This window comes from Emydura macquarii, unplaced genomic scaffold (assembly GCF_026122565.2).
Source record: "Emydura macquarii macquarii isolate MOO-44397 ecotype Brisbane River unplaced genomic scaffold, CSIRO-AGI_Emac_v2 contig_1882, whole genome shotgun sequence".
In the NCBI taxonomy this organism is placed as follows: Eukaryota; Metazoa; Chordata; order Testudines; family Chelidae; genus Emydura; species Emydura macquarii.
Window position 1 is genome coordinate 288,361 of NW_027132019.1, and position 18,826 is coordinate 307,186.

Sequence of the window (18,826 nt, forward strand, 5' to 3'; positions counted from 1 at the left end):
TTTCAAGTTCCCAAGAAATCAAGATGACACACGTTACGTTTTAGATCCCCCTCTGACATGATAAATCATCCCTGAAAGAAGATCCGAGGGGAAAAAATGGGTTCACACGTGTGTGCTAAAGTATGGTTCTATAAATGTTATGCCAAAAGTTTTCATCGTGATACAATTACTAAAAAACAAATTTTTGTTACATGCATGTCTATCGAGAGCCAGCAGCAGAGATGTTTCAGTAGGAGTAACTTTACTACTTAACGGCTTTTGCTTTAGAAAATATTTCAGAGGTATTCCAAACTCTGTTTGCAATGGGTTTGTGCTATTAACTCTTCGTTCAGTGAGCAGTTGTATGATACTGTCTCCTGGTAACAGACCGGAAGCTGTTTGTAACATTTTCATTCAGAATCATGCAAACAACAATTCTGCTACTATTGTGCAAAATGTTCCAAAAAGCCATGAAACAAGAGAACTGCTGGTCTGTGTTTCAGCAAAGAGTAGAGATGAGGTGCAGTCAAAGGGATCATATAGTGGTTTTAGTTGTTTACACCCATCACTGGTTACATGAGCATGTCTGAAGTAACTTGCACTCCCAACTGGATATTAGGGGAAAACCAGTTGTAGCAGGGTGTTGCAGTGCCTGCCCTGCTTCTGCTTCTGCTGCGTTCACAAAGTCAGTGGGAGACCCTCGGTTTTAGGAACCACTGGTGCAATTTTATTTACAGGTTTTGCTCCCACCACCTTTTCACTGTACCAAGTTTACCATCTAGCCTTCTACTCTGCACCCAGCAGAGAGGAGCTATCGCTCTACTTCCACCTCCTGCCTCCCTCCCCTGGCTTCCCTCCTCTTAGCATTTTATGCAGCCCAAAAGATAACTGGGCAGGCAGCTGTCTCCAGTTCTCTATTTAGGTGCAGGTTTTTCTCCATCCAGCTCCAATTTACCTCCCTAAACTGGAGCTGGCATGACAGAGGGCAGACTAAGCAGTTCTTGCTCAGCACCTGTCACACTGGTGTTTGCACTATTCATCATTTGGGCCCCAATCCCTCCCCCAACCAGCTGAAGTAACCCACTGTGTTAGCTTGAAACTTGCCAAAGATCTACATACCCTTTGCATAAGGACAGGATGCGGGTCCTGTGAGGATAAACAGAAGCTTTTAGGATTATTGACATGTCTGGATCCAGTCAACACTGGCTGGGCAAATCATTCAGCTTGTTTTGGAGGGATTCTTTGGGTACAATATATCACTGAGAGTATTTGGTAAGTGAAAGTTAACAGAGCTCAATTCTCATCGAATTTACACATGTTAATCTGGAGTGATGCCATTTCAGTCAAAGTTTCTGAATTCAAAACCTGGCCCTTAGAATATTTCCTGTGTACTACAAAAATGCAGTGGTGTCATTTGGGCTCTCGGAAATAGAGAAAATAAAAAATATAAAGAGGCAATGAAACACATTTATAAATAGCATCAGTGCAGGGCAAATAAATGCAATGACCATATTCACCATGCACTCGCAAGATCACAATTGTAAAATCATGCAGTGCTCAAGTAGGCTGTGGAACATATGGCCACAAGATATCAATGGGACCAAGAGTTTAGTAGGATTCAAAGAGGGACTGGAGATTGATATGGGGAGCCAGAAAATCCAATTACAGTGGTGAGGGGTTTTTAAAATACCTTGGGAGAGTCATAAACCTTCCTGATTTACACCATAAAATATGTCTGTGTCAGGAGTAATTTTCCCCTGGTACTAGGTTATCTCACAGCCATCTATAGTATGGATTTGTCTACCTTCTTCTAAAACGTCTATTCCTAGCCACAGGAAAAGGGGCTAAATGCACAACAGGTCTGATCCAGTCTGGCATTCCCTCCTGGTGGTGTACAAAAGAATATAGGAACGGCCACAAAGGGTCAGACCAATGGCCCATGAAACCCAGTATTCTGTCTTCCACAGGGACAATGCCAGATGCTTCAAAGGGAATGAACAGAACAGGTAAACATCATGTGTAAATCCAAGAGTATGTTTTTGTTGATCTTCTGTGACCTTGTGGAAGACTCCAGACATGCACTGAGAGCAGAATGATGTCTCCTTCAATATTATCTAGTCTCCTGTTACTTTTCCTTTCAGGAAGTAAAGTTCAAATCTCCTTGGACCCACACAGTACACCATGTCAGCTGTCAATGACACCAAATTCCAACGTGCAGTGTTCCTTCTCACCGGAATACCTGGGCTGGAAGACGTACATGTCTGGATTTCCATCCCCTTCTGCTTAATGTACGTTATTTCCATATTCGGAAATTCAGTCATTTTGTTCATTATAAAAACAGATCCAATACTCCATGAGCCCATGTACATTTTCCTTTCCATGTTGGCTATTACAGACATTGGCTTATCAATATCCACCATGCCAACAATACTGAGCATATACTGGTTGAAATCTAGAGAGATCAGCTTTGATGCCTGTTTTGCCCAGCTGTTCTTCATCCACTCACTTTCCTTCATTGAATCCGCCATGCTCTTGTTGATGGCCTTTGACCGCTTTGTTGCAATCTGCAACCCGCTGAGATATGCTTCCATCTTAACCCCACCGAGAGTAGCCAAGATGGGACTAGTGTCTCTGCTAAGAGGGGTGGGCGTTGAATTCCCCATCCCCATTCTCCTAAAACACCACCGATTCTGTCAAGCCAACATCCTCACCCATTCCTACTGCCTGCACCAGGATGTCATGAAGATGGCTTGTTCGGATATCAGAGTGAACAGCGTCTATGGCTTATTTGTAATAGTCTCCACGGTGGGGTTGGACTCGCTGTTCATTTTCCTATCTTATGTAATGATCCTCAGAACAGTGCTGAGCATTGCTTCCCATGCAGAGCGACTCAAGGCCCTGAACACCTGCGTCTCCCACATCTGCGCCGTTCTACTCTTCTATACGCCAATGATCGGATTGTCAGTGATACACAGATTTGGGAAGAATTCTTCTTCCTTCATTCAGATTGTTATGGCCTATGTCTACATGATGGTCCCGCCCCTCATGAACCCAATTGTGTACAGCGTGAAAAATAAACAAATTCGTGCGAGGATTATCAGGGTGTTCAGCAAATAAAAGGTCAGTTCATCACCCGGCTACAGTGCTGTTGACACAGGAGATGAAAAACAAGTGCCACCTATTCCATCTTAGACACTTCTATTCAAGAGGACATGCACTACAGATCTCATCTCTTTACAATGAGGTTCAGACTCGTTTGATGCCTGGAGCAATGGGACAGGGGCTGTCCCCAGCGGCGGCTAAGGAAGGACAGCGCATTGGGGGAACGGGAATGAGACAGGCAGCAGCATTTACACGGCGACTGTGTTTGTGTAGAACCAGGTGATGGGTGGGATGTTATCGCTTAAAGAGCTGTATTGGTGTCAGTTTAGATCTCAGAATTCCTGTGGATACAGTCAGTACAGAAGGAACATGGATGTTTTGTCCTGTTGTACTTCATCTGTCATTGTCCTGTATCTGGTTAAAGACCCAGTAACCATGAGAAAAGCTGCAGAGCTGTTTTGCAGTCTCAATCCTGGTCCTACCTGAGCACTCTGGCTGCTGCATGATCCATGAGAGCAACACCAGCTGTAAGCGGGGTTATTCCAGGGGCACAGCTGCCCACCCTTCCCCTGCGCCCTCACCCAGGCACTTGTGACTGAGTCATTTCAGAGACAGGATTAAAGCAGGAGCCCCAACAGAAGCCATTCAGACAGCCCCCTGCCCCGTGCATGGCTCTGAACACAGCACAACTGGAGTCCTGACAAGATACTCATGCGCAGATTCCCTCCCCATCCCCTCCAGTTGTGATGCCCCAGCCATGCAAAGGGCTGGAAATGGGTCTCAGCTCCCCAGAAGAGACACAGCCAGCTCCTAGCCCAGCCCAGCCATTTAATGGCCATTAGAGGGGATGTTTCAGGGACTCTCCCCTTTGAGGGTGGGAGAGGCCAGCAGGGTCAGTCACCCCCTGCTCCTGGGACTTTAGGATGTGGAACAACCCATTCTCAGGGGTCCTTACTTACACGTCCATTGCCCAGCGGATGATCCAAATAAGCCAGACAGCAGTTTAGCAAAGCCAAGAGTTTATTCTTTACATAAAGAAGGTGGTCCCTATATACTAGGGGCGACCTTAAACATACATTTCTAAAAGCTTTTATAGCCTTACACAAACAAAGCTATTTACGTCACAGTTTCCATGGCAATACATACTAAAAACTACTTCTCTAGTTATATTTTGGCCTAGTACTTTTCAACTGTCCCTATCTAAGTTGCAAGGTCTTCCTCCTCATTCCGTCCCTGCCGGCGCCCAGGCCTCATACCTATCTTGTTACTGCTACGCATTCTGAGACTAAACATCTGCTAGAAAGGCACATTCCATCTCAGGCTTTTGCAGCCATTCCTACAGATCAGTTCTCATAAGAAACAGAGACTCCATCTTCTTTTCCCTCCACAAGGAGCTGACCGAGGTCAGGCAGAGGCAACTACGTGGAGAGAGGAAGATGGTCCCAGCTGGGGAATAGTTCATGCTTTGGGAAATCTCAGCCTACTGCTTCTTTACGGGCCTGAAACCGGGGCCTTGTAGTGCAGGGCAGGCAGGGCCTGGTTCCCCTCACTCCCTGCCACCCGCAGGAGCCGTGGGAGCAGAGCCGGCTGCCTCTTCTCTCAGAACATGGTGACAGCAGCAGGGGAAGGTCGTCTGCCCTCGCTCAGCCTGGGGGGAAGGGACTAAGCTACCGAGGGGGCCATCTGGCGAGGAGCCAGGAAAGCTGCGGCAAGCCTGAACCAACAAAGACCCCAGCAAGGAGGGTGGGGGGCTCCCGGGCAAAGGCGGAGGGTGGGGCGCAGGCTAAGAGAGCCTGTGTTTTGGAGAACAAATACAACCCAACACAGGGGGATCTTGTTTCCAGTCACACAGGCTGAGAGTAAGTCACGGCAAGGACCTCAAAGGGAAGGGCAGGGTGCCTGCAGCGTACCTCAGGCCGCAAAGGGGGAAACTGGGGTGTACTTGACCAAAAAAGTTTGGACAGAGTGTGCTTTGCTCTTTGAAGTTGTTGCCAATGAGTGGAGGAGAGTTCAGCCCCCAGGCTTCTCTAAACTCCCCTGAGGCTGGTGGGGAGCAGGTCATAGAATCAAACCCCTGTAACCGGCTCCTTGCTATGCCGACTCCCCAAAGCGCAGGGGGAGCTCTAGATCAGGAGAGAATCCAGCCGGTCTCTGGGTTTGGGCTCTGCTCTGCAGATCAAGGTCCAAGGTCACACAGGGAGTCTGTGCCAGAGTTCAGAATTAAATGTGAGTTGCCTAAATCCTGAGTCCCCTGCCTTAGCCACAAGACTCTCCTTCATTTTCCCAGCCACCGTATGGGAGAAGAAGGTCAGGAGCCGGAAGTTAAAGGGATCTAATCTCTTCTACTTTTTGTAGTCCTGTGCATGTTCCTGTCATATGTGGACAGGTCCAGTCCCTTTGTTGAATCCTGGAGGGATTTCCGCACTTAATAACGCATAGTTTAAATAAAATACGAAAATATCATACTCGCTCAATTGTTATGGGGTTTGCATTTAGACTAATATTAATTAATATATTTCAATCTTTGCCGGGGCCAGGCGTGTGCCTGTGGATATGAAGCACACAAAGCTGGACATGATCCTGGGGCCAATGCAGAGCTGTGTATCAGGACGGAGTGTCCATCTGGGCGGGAGCATGACTGTCAATACACGCAATGCAGGAAACGGCTTTGTTTAGGGGAAGGGGAATTGTGGTGTCTTGATGTCTAGAGGCTCTTCACTGATAGATGAGGAAGTTTGATGCTGAAATCAATCTCAGTATCTTCCCAAGAGCTTAAATTGCAACAATCCAGGCTGCCAGGGCAAGATATTACACAGCTACTGGGGAGCTGTTTTTTGTCTTCCTGCCTCCCTGTGGCAATGTAATCCTTTCTTGGAGGGACTATTTTTTGGTGAAGCAAGACAGGGTGGGGTAAGGGGCGCTGCACCATCTGCAGGTGAAATTTTGTCCTTGGTCACATATATTTGTATTCGTAGTTTTTAAAGCCAAAAGGGACCATTATGATTGATTAGTCTGACCTCTTGCATAGCACAGGCCTTAGAATTTCACCCTGAGATACCTGCATCCAGATCAATAACTAGTGGCTGAGCTGGAGCAGAATCCATATCATGTGAGTATAATTTGAATGAAAAATGATCAGTTTTATATGAACCCACCCCCAAAAGGGATGAAAAAGAAACATTTTACTATGGGTCAAAATTTTTCATTGGTGGAAAATTCTCTGTTTTCCACCCAAGCTCTAGTTCAAACCGTGAGCCTCTGTCACTCCTGTTACTGGGCCCCAAGGTCTCAACATCAGACCCCTGTATTGAGCAGCCCTGGGACCTCTGCTGGGGGGGCTATGCTGGCTCTGTGGAAGAGAGAGCTCCTCGAAATGGCCTGGCTGTGGTGACCCATCCAACAGTGGAACAATCTAAGAATGCAGGAACGGCCGTATTGGGAGAGACCAATGGTCCAAGGACCCCAGTGTCCTGTTTGCTGACAATAGCCGATGCCAGATGCTTCAGAGGGAGTGAACAGAACAGGTCAATTTAGCAACTGATCCATCCCCTGCCACCTAGACCCTGCTTCGGGCAGTCAGAGGTTGAGACACCCACAGCATGGGGCTGCCTCCCTGACCAGCTTGGCTGATAGCCATCAATGGACCTGTCCTCTGTGGACCTTTGTAATTCTTTTCTGGGACAAGTTACACTTTTGATCTTCACAACATTCCCTGGCAAAGAGATCCACAGGCTGCCTGCCCGTTGTGTGACAGAGATCTTCCTTTTTTTTTTTTTTTTTTTAAACCTGCTGCCTCTTTATTTCATTGTCTGACCCCTGGCTCTTGTTTTATGAGAAGAGATAAATAACACTTTCTTATTCACTTTCTCCACACCAGTCATGATAATGTAGGTCTCTATCAGAACCTAGTCTTATTAATCTCTCCTTATATGAAGCTCTTCCTAATAATTTTAATTTAGACCCTATTATTTTATATTTATAGTTGAGATTATGTTTTCCAATGTGCATTCCTTAGCAGTTATCAGCATTGAATTTCATCTGCTATTTTGTTGCCCAGGCGCCCAGTTTTGTTAGATCCCTTTGTAATGCTTCGCAGTCAGCATTGGGCTTAACTATCTGGAGTAATTTTGTATCATCTGAAAATTTTCCCAACTCACTGTTTACCCCTTTTTCCTGATCAGTTATGAATGTGTTGAACAGCACTGGTCGTATTATAGACCCCTGAGAACACCACTATTTATCCCTCTCAATTCTGAAAACTGGGCATTTATTCTTACTCTTTGTTCCCTATTTTTTAACCAGTTACTGATCCAGGAAGGGAACTTTTCTGTTATCCCATGACAGCTTACTTTGCTTATGAGACTTTGGTGAGGGAGCTTGAAAAAGGCTCTCTGAAAATCTAAATACAATATATCCACTGAATCACCCTTGTCCATGTATTTGTTGACCCCTTCAAAGAATTCTAGTAGATTGGTGAGGTATGATTTCACTGTACAGAAATCATGTTGACTCTTCCCTAAGAAATGGTGTTCATCTATGTGTCTGATAATTCCTTATACAGTTTCAATCAATTTGCCTGGTGCAGAAGTTTTCTGACCTATAATTGCTGGGATCGCAATTGCTGGAATCTTCTTTAAAAATTGTCATCACATTAGCTATCCCCAAGTCATCTGGAACAGAAGCTGATTTAAATGATAGGTTGCATTACACAGATAGCAGTTCCACAAATTCATGTTTGCGTACGTTCAGAACTCTTGGATGAATCCCATCTGGTCCTGTGCTCACACGTTACTGTTTAATTAATCAATCTCCTTATGACAGGTGCTCTATGAGAGCTAGAGCTTATTATTAAGCCCTGGGTGAAGGATCCCTGTATAGCCAACTGCTGGGTCCCATCCCACTCCAGGCCCATCGCGATTGTGCATGGCTTTGGTGCTGCTAAATGCACCAGATCCCAGATCCAAGTGCCTAGTTTTTCTTGAAAGTGCCCAGGGATCATGTTCTACTTTGGGTGCTTCACATCCCCAGCCACACTCTCGGACAAGACAAAGACTGAAAAATAATAATAAATTCTGCTCTAAACCCAGACCCCATGATAGTTGAGTGCACTTGATCTTGACCTATTTTATTTAAACTATGCACAATGAATGTGTGGAGATCCTGGCCACCAGCTGCTGTTGCTTAGCAGATTAGGAGGATTCAAAAAAAGTACTGGATGTTTTACGTCTGACAGGAATACGCACATCTGTGTGCAACAGGAGCAGAAAAAGGAGACTGGGAAAAGGAAGGAGGGTAAGGCAAGGCACCAGGAATAAGGCAATTCACATTTTCTTCAGCTACCAGGGGAAAAGGGACTTGTTGAGCCTGGGGCTCATACCCTGCCCCTCGAGCTAGTACTCTCTTGTGGGGGCCGACCGCCCTGCACCTCTTGCTGCCACTGACATTTGGGGGCTCTACTGGCCTGCCTACCTCCCTCCCTGTGTGGAGTGAGTGGCCCCACCACTGTTCCTGGCCAGCTGGAACCTGCTACTGCTGCTACCCCAGAGCCTGTGGCTGTTACTGCCTGGAGGAGGACAACCATCGCTGCTGCTGCTGCTGGGGGAGACCTCCAGATGGGTGAAGAAGTCTGTGGAGGGGGTTTGTTTGTTCCTGGACTGAGTGACTTTAACATCTCTGCTCTTGTTGTCATGGGGGCAGTAACCCCCCCACCCCCTTGGTCGTGCCCTCCCTTTTCCAGCTACGTTTGGCTGGAGGGCCACCCCCACCCACTGCTTTGCCCTCCGGCCTCTCTGAGGCAGTTTATCCCCCTCCCCCTCCCAGCCTGCCCTGCCTGCCCCTTGCTGCCCACTCTATCCCCCTCCCCCTGTTCCTTTTTTTCCCTGGGAGTTCATTTTTTCCCTGCCCTGCCCTGCCCAAGCCCTCCAGCTTTTGTTGTGAGCCCCTGCAGCACCCATGGTGTATTTTTTGTTTTGCCCCTGCTCACTGCACCCCCGATACCTCTGTAACCCCCCCTTCACCCAGTGCAGCTGGAGGAGCCAGCAAGCCCCCTGCCCCGAACAAGGCCCCTGTGACTCTTCCTTATCGGCACCCTCCTCCCCTGTCTGCAGCTTAGTGAGGAGGAGAGGTCAGCCGTCCCGCCCCTCTCCCTCCCTACCTGCCCCTCTTTCTCCCCCATGCTTGCCCCTGTGACCCTTCCCTGTGAGTACCCTCCTCCCCCACCTGTGAATCAGTGGGGAGGAAGGGTCATCCCTTTCCCACCTCCTTGTATTTGCCTAACCCCGCCGGTGCTTGTTCCTGTCCCCTATCTCTGATGGATGGGGAGACTGTGAGGGGAACTCCCGCCCAGCCGACCCCGGCCCCCGCCCTCAGCCTGTTCCCTCACCCATTCCCACGACTACCATTCTGACTGATGTCTCTACCAGATCTAAAGTCACCTCTGCCCCACTGGGGCACTGGCAGTGGCAGCCACTGCCACCGCTCCTGCTGCGACTTCATTGGCCGGCAGAAAGGGCCAGGGGAAAAAGAAGGGTAAGAGCCCCGCTAGGAAGGCAAAGCCAACCAAGGCAGGGACCGTTGTCCGCGCTCTGGCCCCGCCATCGGCCATAGTCCCCCCTTCCCCTACCGTCCCCTCCACCAACTCTGGGGGTGCTCCTGCCTCAACCCCCACAGCGTACACCCAGGTAGCCACCACCCCTCCAGCCGCCGCCCCATCATCTGCCCCCACCGCCTCCTCAAATAACATCCCTAGTGGCCATGGCACCTTCCCCACACTGACCAGGAGGCATGGCGTCCGTTGCCTCATGGTGGCCACCTCGCCCCTTGTGGAGACCTACGTGCGGGAGTTGGTGCGGATGGTGGGGCCCTCAGCCATTGCGGCAGCCTCTGAGATGTATGACAAGGTCATCTTCTTTCTAGCATTGGAGGCCACCGCCCAGGAGAGGTAGAGAAGGGCCTGGTGGAGGGGGGCATCTATGTCTGAAATACAATAGACTGAAATATAAATAAAAGACTGCAATATAATAAAAAATTCTAATCTACACTGAGAACCCATGACACCTGAATGAGCTTGATCACTTTGTATTTTATTTAAACTATGCGTAATTAATGTATGAAAATCCCTGCCACCACCTACTGTTGTTAGGAGATCAGGAGGATCAACAAAAGTACTGGATGGGTAAGGCAGGGGACCAGGATTCAGACAACCCACATTTCATTCCAAGCTCTGGCACAAACTCCTTGTGTGACCTGGGACCTTGAGTGGCAGAGCAGAGCCCAAACCACAGGACCAACCTGCCAGCTGCACCAGCTGGATTCTCTGCTGATTCTCTGGAGCCAGGTGATGAACTGACTCTTCACTTGACGAACACCCTGATTATCCTCGCACGAATGTGTTTGGTTTTCACGCTATACATGACTGGGTTCATCAAGGGTGGGACTAGCAAATAGACATAGCCCATGACAGTCTGAAACAAAGGAGAAGAGCTCTTCACAAATCTGTATGTTACAGACAAGCCAATCTCTGGCATGTAGAAGAGCAGGACAATGCAGACGTGGGAGACGCATTTGTTAAGGGCTTTGAGGCGCTCCTTGTGGCATGCAATGCTCAGCACTGTTTTGAGAATCATCCCATAGGATAGGAGGATGAGCAGCAAGTCCAACCCCACTGAAGACATTGTTACAAAGAAACCATAGATGATGTTGACTCTGGTATCCAAACAAGCCATCTTCATGACCTCCTGATGCAGGCAGTAGGAATGGGAGAGGACTTTGGCATGACAATACCTGTACTGTTTCAGGAGAATGGGGAGTGGGACTATTAGGAACACCTCTCTAAGCTAAGACACCAGTCCCATCTTGGCTATTCTGTGTGGTGTTAAGATGGAATCATATCTCAGCGGGTTACAGATCGCAACAAAGCGGTCAAAGGCTATTGATAAGACCACGGAAGATTCAGTGAATGTAAGTGAGTGGATGAAGAACTGCTGGGCAAAAGAGGCATCATGGCTGATCTCCCTAGAGTTAAACCAGAATATGCCTAGTGTCATCAGCAGGGTGGATACTGATAAGCCAATGTCTGTGATGGCCAACATGGAAAGGAAAATGTACATGGGCTCATGGAGGATTGAATTGGTTTTTATAATGAACAGAATGAATGAATTTCCTAATATTGAAGTAACATATATTAAGCAGACGGGAATAGAAATCCAGACATGTACGTCTTCCAGCCCAGGTATTTCGGTGAGAAGGAACACTGCAGGTTGGAATTTAGTATCATTGACAGCTGACATAATGCACTTGGCAGATCCGAGGAGTTTTGAACTTTACTTCCTGAAAGGAAAAATAACAGGAGACTAGATGTTATTGAAGAAGACATTATTCTGCTCTCAGTGCAAGTCTAGAGACTTCTATTAGCTCAAGAAAGATCAGTAAAAACAGAGTCTTGGATTTACACTTGATTATTACCTTTTATGTTCATTCCCTTTGAAGCACCTGGTATTGATCACTGTTGGAAGATAGAATGCTGGGGTACATGGACTATTGGTCTGACCCAATATGTCCATTCTTGTGTTTTTATGTACACCACCGATAGGAAGATAGGCATTGCCAGATTGGAGCAGCTCTCTAGTGCATCTAGCCCAGTTTCCAGTGACCAGTACCAGAAGCTTCAGGGGAAGGTAGAAGAAGCCATGCAATAGACAGCTGACAGGTCACCTCCTGACACGCACGAATTAGACATATTTTATGGTGTAAATCAGGAAAGTTTATAGCCCTCTCAAGCCATTTTAAAAAACTCTCATTACTGTAATTGGATTTTCTGGTTCCGCATATAATACTCCAGTCTGTCTTTGAATCACACCTTTGATATCTTGTGGCTGTGAGTTCCACAGCCTACTTGAGCACTGTGTGATTTTAGAGTTGTGACCTTGTGAGCACATGATGAAATAATCATTCTATTTATCTGTCCTGCACTGACGCTATTTATACACTATTTATTACCTCATTATTTTTTTTTATTTTTTCCACTCCCAAAAACCCAAATTATTCCACCGCCTCTCTATAATATACAGGAAAAATTGTAGGGCCAGATTCTGAATTGAGGAACCTTGACTGCAGCATCATCACTTCAGATTTACATGTGTAAATTCGATCAGAATAGGGTTCTATTAACTTTCACTTAACAAATACTCTCGGTGATACACTGTGACCCCAAGAATCTCCCCAAGGGAAGGTGAATACTTTTCCTGGCAAGTGTTAACTGGATCCAGACAGGTCAGGTGAGTTACTTCAGCTGGGGGGGAAGGGATTGGTGGCCCAAATGATGAGAACTGCTTAGTCTCCCCTCTGCCATGCCAGCTGCAGTTTAGGGAGGTAAATTGGAGCTGGATGGAGAGAAACCTACACCTAAATAGAGAACTGGAGACAGCTGCCTGCCCAGTTACCTTTGGGGCTGCATAAAACGCTAAGAGGAGGGAAGCCAGAGGAGGGAGGCAGGAGGTGGAAGTAGAGCGATAGCTCCTCTCTCCTGGGTGCAGATGCTAGAAGGCAAGCTCTGTGCTGTGAAAAGGTGGTGAGAACACAACCTGTAAATAAAACTGCACCAGTGGTTACTGAACTGAGGGTCTCCCACTGACTTTGGGAACACAGCAGAAGCAGGGCAGGCACTGCAACACCCTGCTACAACTGGTTTTGCACAAATATCCAGTTGAGAGTGCAAGTTACTTCAGACATGCTCATGTAACCAGTGATGGGTGTAAATTACATACAACCACTATATAATCCCCTTGACTGCACCTCATCTCTACTCTTTGCTGAAACACATACCAGCGGTTCTCTTGTTTCATGACTTTTTGGAACATCTTGTCCAATTATATCAGTGTTTTTGTGTGCACAATTCTGAATGTAAGTGTTACAAACAGCTTCTGGTCCCTTACTAGGAGACATAATCATACAACTGCTCAGTTAAAAAAGAGTTAATAGCACAAACCTTTTTCAAACAGGATTTGGAATACTTCTGAAATACCTTCAGAAGCCATTAAGTAGTAAAGTTACTCCTACTCCAACACCTCTGCTGCTTGCTTTCGATGGACATGCAGGTAAAGAAAGTTTGGTTTGTAATAATAGTATTACAATGAAACGTTTTGGCATAAAATTTACAGAACGATACTTTAGCACACACATATGTAAACCCATTCTTGTCCTTTGGATCTTCTTTCAGGGATGATTTCTCAGGTTATAGGGGGACCTACAACGTAGCGTGTCATCTGGATTTCTTCAGAACTTGAAAAGATTGCAACCTCTCTGCCCTCATTTCATTGCCTGTCAGCAAACGAAAGTCTATGGAATCTTTTGCAGCTAGTAGCTTCACTAACCTTGGGTTAGTAGCTGACTGGTTCTCCTCAGGTTCTATTATGTCAATCTGCAGCCTTTAGCTGGAGTTTTGCAGGCTTTAGGATCAGCATATACAATATTTATTTCCTGGGATCTAACTCCCTAGTACAGTGGTTTGCAATCTTTTTTGATTTCCAGACCACTACAAAATGTCAAATGCAGGTGCAAACTAAACAAACTGGAGGATTGGGCCAAAATAAATCTAATGAGGTTCAACAAGGACAAGTGCAGAGTTCTCCACTTAGGAAGAAAGAATCCCATGCACAGCTATAGACTGGGGACCGACGAGCTGGGCAGCAGCTCTGCAGAAAAGGACCTGGGGGTAACAGTGGATAAAAAGCTGGATATGAGTCAGCAGTGTGCCCTGGTTGTCAAGAAGGCTAATGGCATATTGGGCTGCATTAGGAGGGGCATTGCCAGCAGGTCACGGGAAGTGATTATTCCCCTCTATTCGGCGTTGGTGAGGCCGCATTTAGAATATTGTGTCCAGTTTTGGGCCCCCCACTACAAAAAGGATGTGGACAAGTTAGAGAGAGTGCAGCGGAGGGCAACAAAAATGATTAGGGGGCTGGAGCACATGACTTATGAGGAGAGGCTGAGGGAACTGGGCTTGTTTAGTCTGCAAAAGAGAATTAGTCTGCAAAATAGAAGAGTGAGGGGGGATTTGATAGCAGCCTTTAACTACCTGAAAGGGGGCTCCAAGGAGGATGGGGCTAGGCTGTTCTCGGTGGTGGCAGATGACAGAACAAGGAGCAACGGTCTCAAGTTGCAGGGCAGGAGGTCTAGGTTGGACATTAGGAAAAAAATTTTTAATAGGAGGGTGGTGAAGCACTGGAATGGGTTACCTAGGGAGGTGGTGGAATCTCCATCCTTACAGGTTTTTAAGCTGAGGCTTGACAAAGCTCTGGTTGGGATGATATAGTTGAGGTTAGTCCTGCTTTGAGCAGGGGGTTGGACTAGATGACCTCCTGAGGTCCCTTCCAACTCTGATATTCTATGATTCTATGATCTTACACCTAGTCTGCAGACCCGCAGAGGTCCGTGGACCACCGGTGGAAAAACACTGCTCTACTACATTGAAACCCAGCTTTTCTTTCTCAGCAATGATGAGGGTTTGCAGGAAGTAGGTTTAAAGTGAAAATCTGGAGTATTCATGGAAATCAAACTTCATTTCACTCATGAAACTCATCTATTGCTCTCTCTCTTTCCGACTGTCTATATTTTATATTCATAAAATACATGCCACCCTGGAATGGTATTGTGACAGGCATGGAGCTCAGCTGCCATAATTATGAATGTGTATGTTAAACCCAATTCTTGGGCTGTTGATTGTATGGCTATATTGGGATAAATATCAGTATTCTACCAGTATGGATAATCCTAGTTTAATAGCAGGCAGCTGAAAAACAAGCAGCAAAGGAAACAAGAAAAGCCATCTCTCACTAAACACGTCAGGGAGGTTAAGAGACAACCCCTGAGCTTCACGATGTGAAGACCCCATTTCAGACTGAAAAACACAGACACTTCTGGGGAAGTGAGAAAATGCTCAGCCTGCCTGGGTCCCCATCAGAGTGGGGGTGCTTGAGGTAAGGGACATGTACAGACTGTTGTTTTAAAACACTTTTATTCTCTCATGTGATGCTTCATTTTTACTGTTCAAATTAAAGAATACTTTGGTTCAGGAAGGCTGGCTGGTCACTCTTCTCACCACAGGTCACAGACTCCCAAAGGGAAGAAGCACAGGTGCTGAGCCCAGTAAGACTTGCCGGGCAAGCCCAGTTGACCCACAGTGTGCTGTAGCCGAGTCTGAGAGTGGGAGAACGGTGGAATTCCATCCCAGAAGAGGGAAAAGGATGAGGCTGGCATCTGGAGACCAGAGAGCCCACAGCACACTGAGAAATCCTGACTCAGGGCATTGGGGTTTTCAAACTCCAAGCTCACTTTGTATCTAGGATTTCTGTGTACCTGGAATGATCCACCATGGACCATGGGCCCATGGAATGGAGGGTTCCCCAGATACCTAGTGCTGCCTGCTCTCCAGCCCCTGTCACTGACTCACACCCACAGCCCAGCAGAGTCAGCTGCCGCTGCACAGAACATCTGCCCAGCTCAACAGCTGGCAGCCTTTACCCTTCATCCCCTGGAGTTTGAAAGATTTAAAGCCACAGAAACCTGCCAACGTACCCAATGCCTGCGAGAAGGGGAGCAGCTGCAAACAGAGATCTGCATCCCTATGGAGAAGGAGTCAGCAGAGAGCTTGTACGGGCAGCAGGCAGTGTCTGCTCAGACAGGCTGCAACTGTCTTTATGAAGCATGTTTGCCCATTTCTTTGGGGGGCACTTGGCCACCTGAGACCCTCAGCTGATTGGTTCAGAGTGTGCCAGCTTTAACCCCGTCACGGCCAGTGGCAAACTGCAGGAAGCCCAATCACAGGGGATGCTCAGTGATGCCACCAAACTGGACAGCAGCACAAACCCTGCCGCAGACTCTTTCCTGAAATCCAGGCTGTCAGCGCTGTGCGTACGGCTCAGAGGAGTCACAGGGCTCCCTGTTACAGCTGTAATTTCGCTGCAATACAGTAAATCAGATTTCCTGCATTAGAAACCCAGGGTGCAGCTGGGGAAGGATGATTCCACACAGCTCCCTACCTGGAAATTTTCCTCTGATTGTTCCACTAGGACAGGGTCCCTTCCCCTCTCCACCTATTCCATCCTAGACACTTACGTAGAATCCTAGCAGATGAGGTTTGGAAGTGACCTCAGGACTAACCTCAGCTAAATCATCCCAGCCAGGGTTTTGTCAAGACACAGCTTAAAAGCCTTTAAGGATGGAGATCCCACCACCTCCCTAGGTAACCCATTCCAGTGCTTCACCATTCTCCTAGTGAAAAAGGGTTTCCTAATATCCAACGTAGACCTCCACCACTTCAACTTGAGACCATTGCTCCTTGTTCTGTCATCTGCCACCATTGATAAGAGCCTAGCTCCATCCTCCCTGGAACTTCCTTTAAAGTAGCTAAAGCCACATCCTTTCTGGAGTGGGGGGCTCAAAACTGGTCACAGTACTCCAAAGGAGACCTCACCAGTGTGGTATAGATGGGAATAATCACTTCCCTCGATCTCCTGGCAATACTCATATCCAGCTTCTTGTGCACTGCAACTCGCCGGTCCTTATCTGCCAAACTGCTGCCTGGTCTGTAACAGTGTATGTGATTCTCCCTGCACTTGTCCTTGTTGAACCTCCTCACATTTATTTTGGTCCAATCCTCCAATTTGTCTTGGTCATTCTCTACCTATTCCTACCCTCCAACATATATATCACTCCCCCAGGCTTACTGTGATCTGCAAACTTACTGAGGGTGCAATCTACCCCATCATCCAGATCATTAATGAAGAAATAAACAGGGGGGGCCCAGCATCCATGGATCCCCAAAGCTATGCACAGATCTCAGTGATCCTCTGATAGCTAGGCCCTTCCACCCACAATGTCTGTGCCACCACAGCTGTGCTACGACCCTCTTCAGCTCCCTGGGAGCACAGGTTCATCGGAGATGTTCTGCCAGGGCCTGTCACAGTAGCCACTGCCACACAGGATCTGCTGAAAGGCCTGTTTTACAAGGCGGAGGGCAAAGAGATGGGAAGGCTGGTTAAAGTAGTGGGTGAGGCAAAAAACGCCAGCCATAGACTGGGAGGGGTGGGGGTGAGATTTAGACTTCTCTATACCCAGAGTGCAGCCACAGACTCAGTCAGTGCAACCTTCATTTGTGTTATGAGGAAGAGGAAGATGAAAAGGATCAAATTTCTCATGGAGATACAGGCAGGGGCAGGTGGGCATTGAATAAAAGAATTATTGAAGATTAGGTTTATTAAGGACCCCAGTAGATCATCTAATCTAACCGACTGCTCAAAGCAGGATGAACCCTGACTAAATCATCCCAGCCAGGGCTTTGTCAAGACTCGCCTGAAAAGGCTCTATGGATGGAGATCCCAGCACCTCCCTAGATAACCCATTCCAGTGCTTCACCACCCTCCTAGTTCTGTCATCTGCCACCACTGAGAATAGCCTAGCTCCATCCTCTCTGAAACTTCATTTCAGGTAGTTAAAGGCTTCTGTGAAATCCCTCCTCACTCTTCTCTTCTGCAGACTAAACAAGTGCAATTTCCTCAGCCTTGCCCCATAAATCATGTGCTCCAGCCACCTCATCATTTGTGATGCTCTTCCCTGGACACTTTCCAATTTATCCACATCCTTCCTTTAGTAGCGGGTGGGGGGAACTGAACACAATACTCTAAATGTGGCCCCACCAATGCCTAATAGAGGGGAATAATCACTTCCCTCAATCTGCTGGCAATGCTCCTACAAATGCAACCCAATATGCCATTAGTCTTCTTGGCAGGAAGGGCACACTGCTGACTCATATCCAGCTTCTTGTCCACTATAACCCTCAGGTGGCTTTATGCAGAACTGCTGCCTAGCCAGTCAATACCCTGTAGCTCTGCATGTGATTCTCCCTTCCCAAGAACCAGACTCTGCACTTGTCCTTGTTGAACCTTATCTGATTTCTTTTGGCCCAAACCTCCAATTTGTCTTGGTCATTCTCTACCTATCCCTATCCTCCAGCGGGTTTACCACTCCTACCAGCTTAGTGTCCTCTGCAAACTTGCTGAGGGTGCAATCTACCCCATCCTCCAGATCATTAATGAAGATGTTGAACAAAACCGGACCCAGGACCGACCCCTGGGGTACTTCCTTTGTTACTGGCTGCCAGCTAGACATGGAGCCATTGATCACTACCCTTTGAGCCCGATGATCTAGCCAGCTCTCTATCCATTTTATAGTCCATTCATCCAACCCAAACTTCTTTAACTTGCTGATAAGAATACCGCGGGAGACTGTATCAAAAGCTTTGCTAAAGTCCAGGTATATCACATCCACTGCTTCCTGCACATCCACAGAGCCAGTCACCTCTTCATAGAAGGCAATCAGGTTGGTCAGACATAACTTGCCCTTGGTGAATCCGTGTTGACTGTTTCTGATCATCTTCCTCTCTTCCAAGTGCCTCAAAATGATTTCTTGAAGACCTGCTTCATAATTTTTTCAGGTAACTGAGGTGAGGCTGACCAGTGTGTGGTTCCCTGAATCCTTCTTCTTCGCTATTTTGAAGATGGACACTATATTTGCCTTTTTCCAATTGTCCAGGACCTCCCCTAATTGTCATGAGTTTTCAGAGATAATGGCCAATGGCTTTGAAATCACATCAGCTAACTCCTTCAGCACCCTCAGATGCATTGCATCTGGCCCCATGGACTTGTGCAAGTCCAATTTTTCTATTTCAATTTTTCTGTTCCTTCAGCAC

The 18,826-nt window shown here is 47.2% G+C and overlaps 1 protein-coding gene and 1 pseudogene across 1 annotated transcript; one reads left to right on the forward strand and one right to left on the reverse strand.

Moving 5' to 3' along the window:
- Positions 1–2,087: 2,087 nt before the first annotated feature.
- LOC137159769 (olfactory receptor 51G2-like) lies at positions 2,088–3,096 on the forward strand. Its single transcript, XM_067558247.1, has one exon. It carries the CDS (start codon positions 2,161–2,163, stop codon positions 3,094–3,096), a length of 936 nt encoding a protein of 311 aa, XP_067414348.1. The 5' UTR covers positions 2,088–2,160.
- Positions 3,097–9,910: 6,814 nt separating this feature from the next.
- Positions 9,911–11,369, reverse strand: LOC137159765 (olfactory receptor 51G2-like; annotated as a pseudogene).
- Between the last annotated feature and the right edge of the window lie 7,457 nt (positions 11,370–18,826).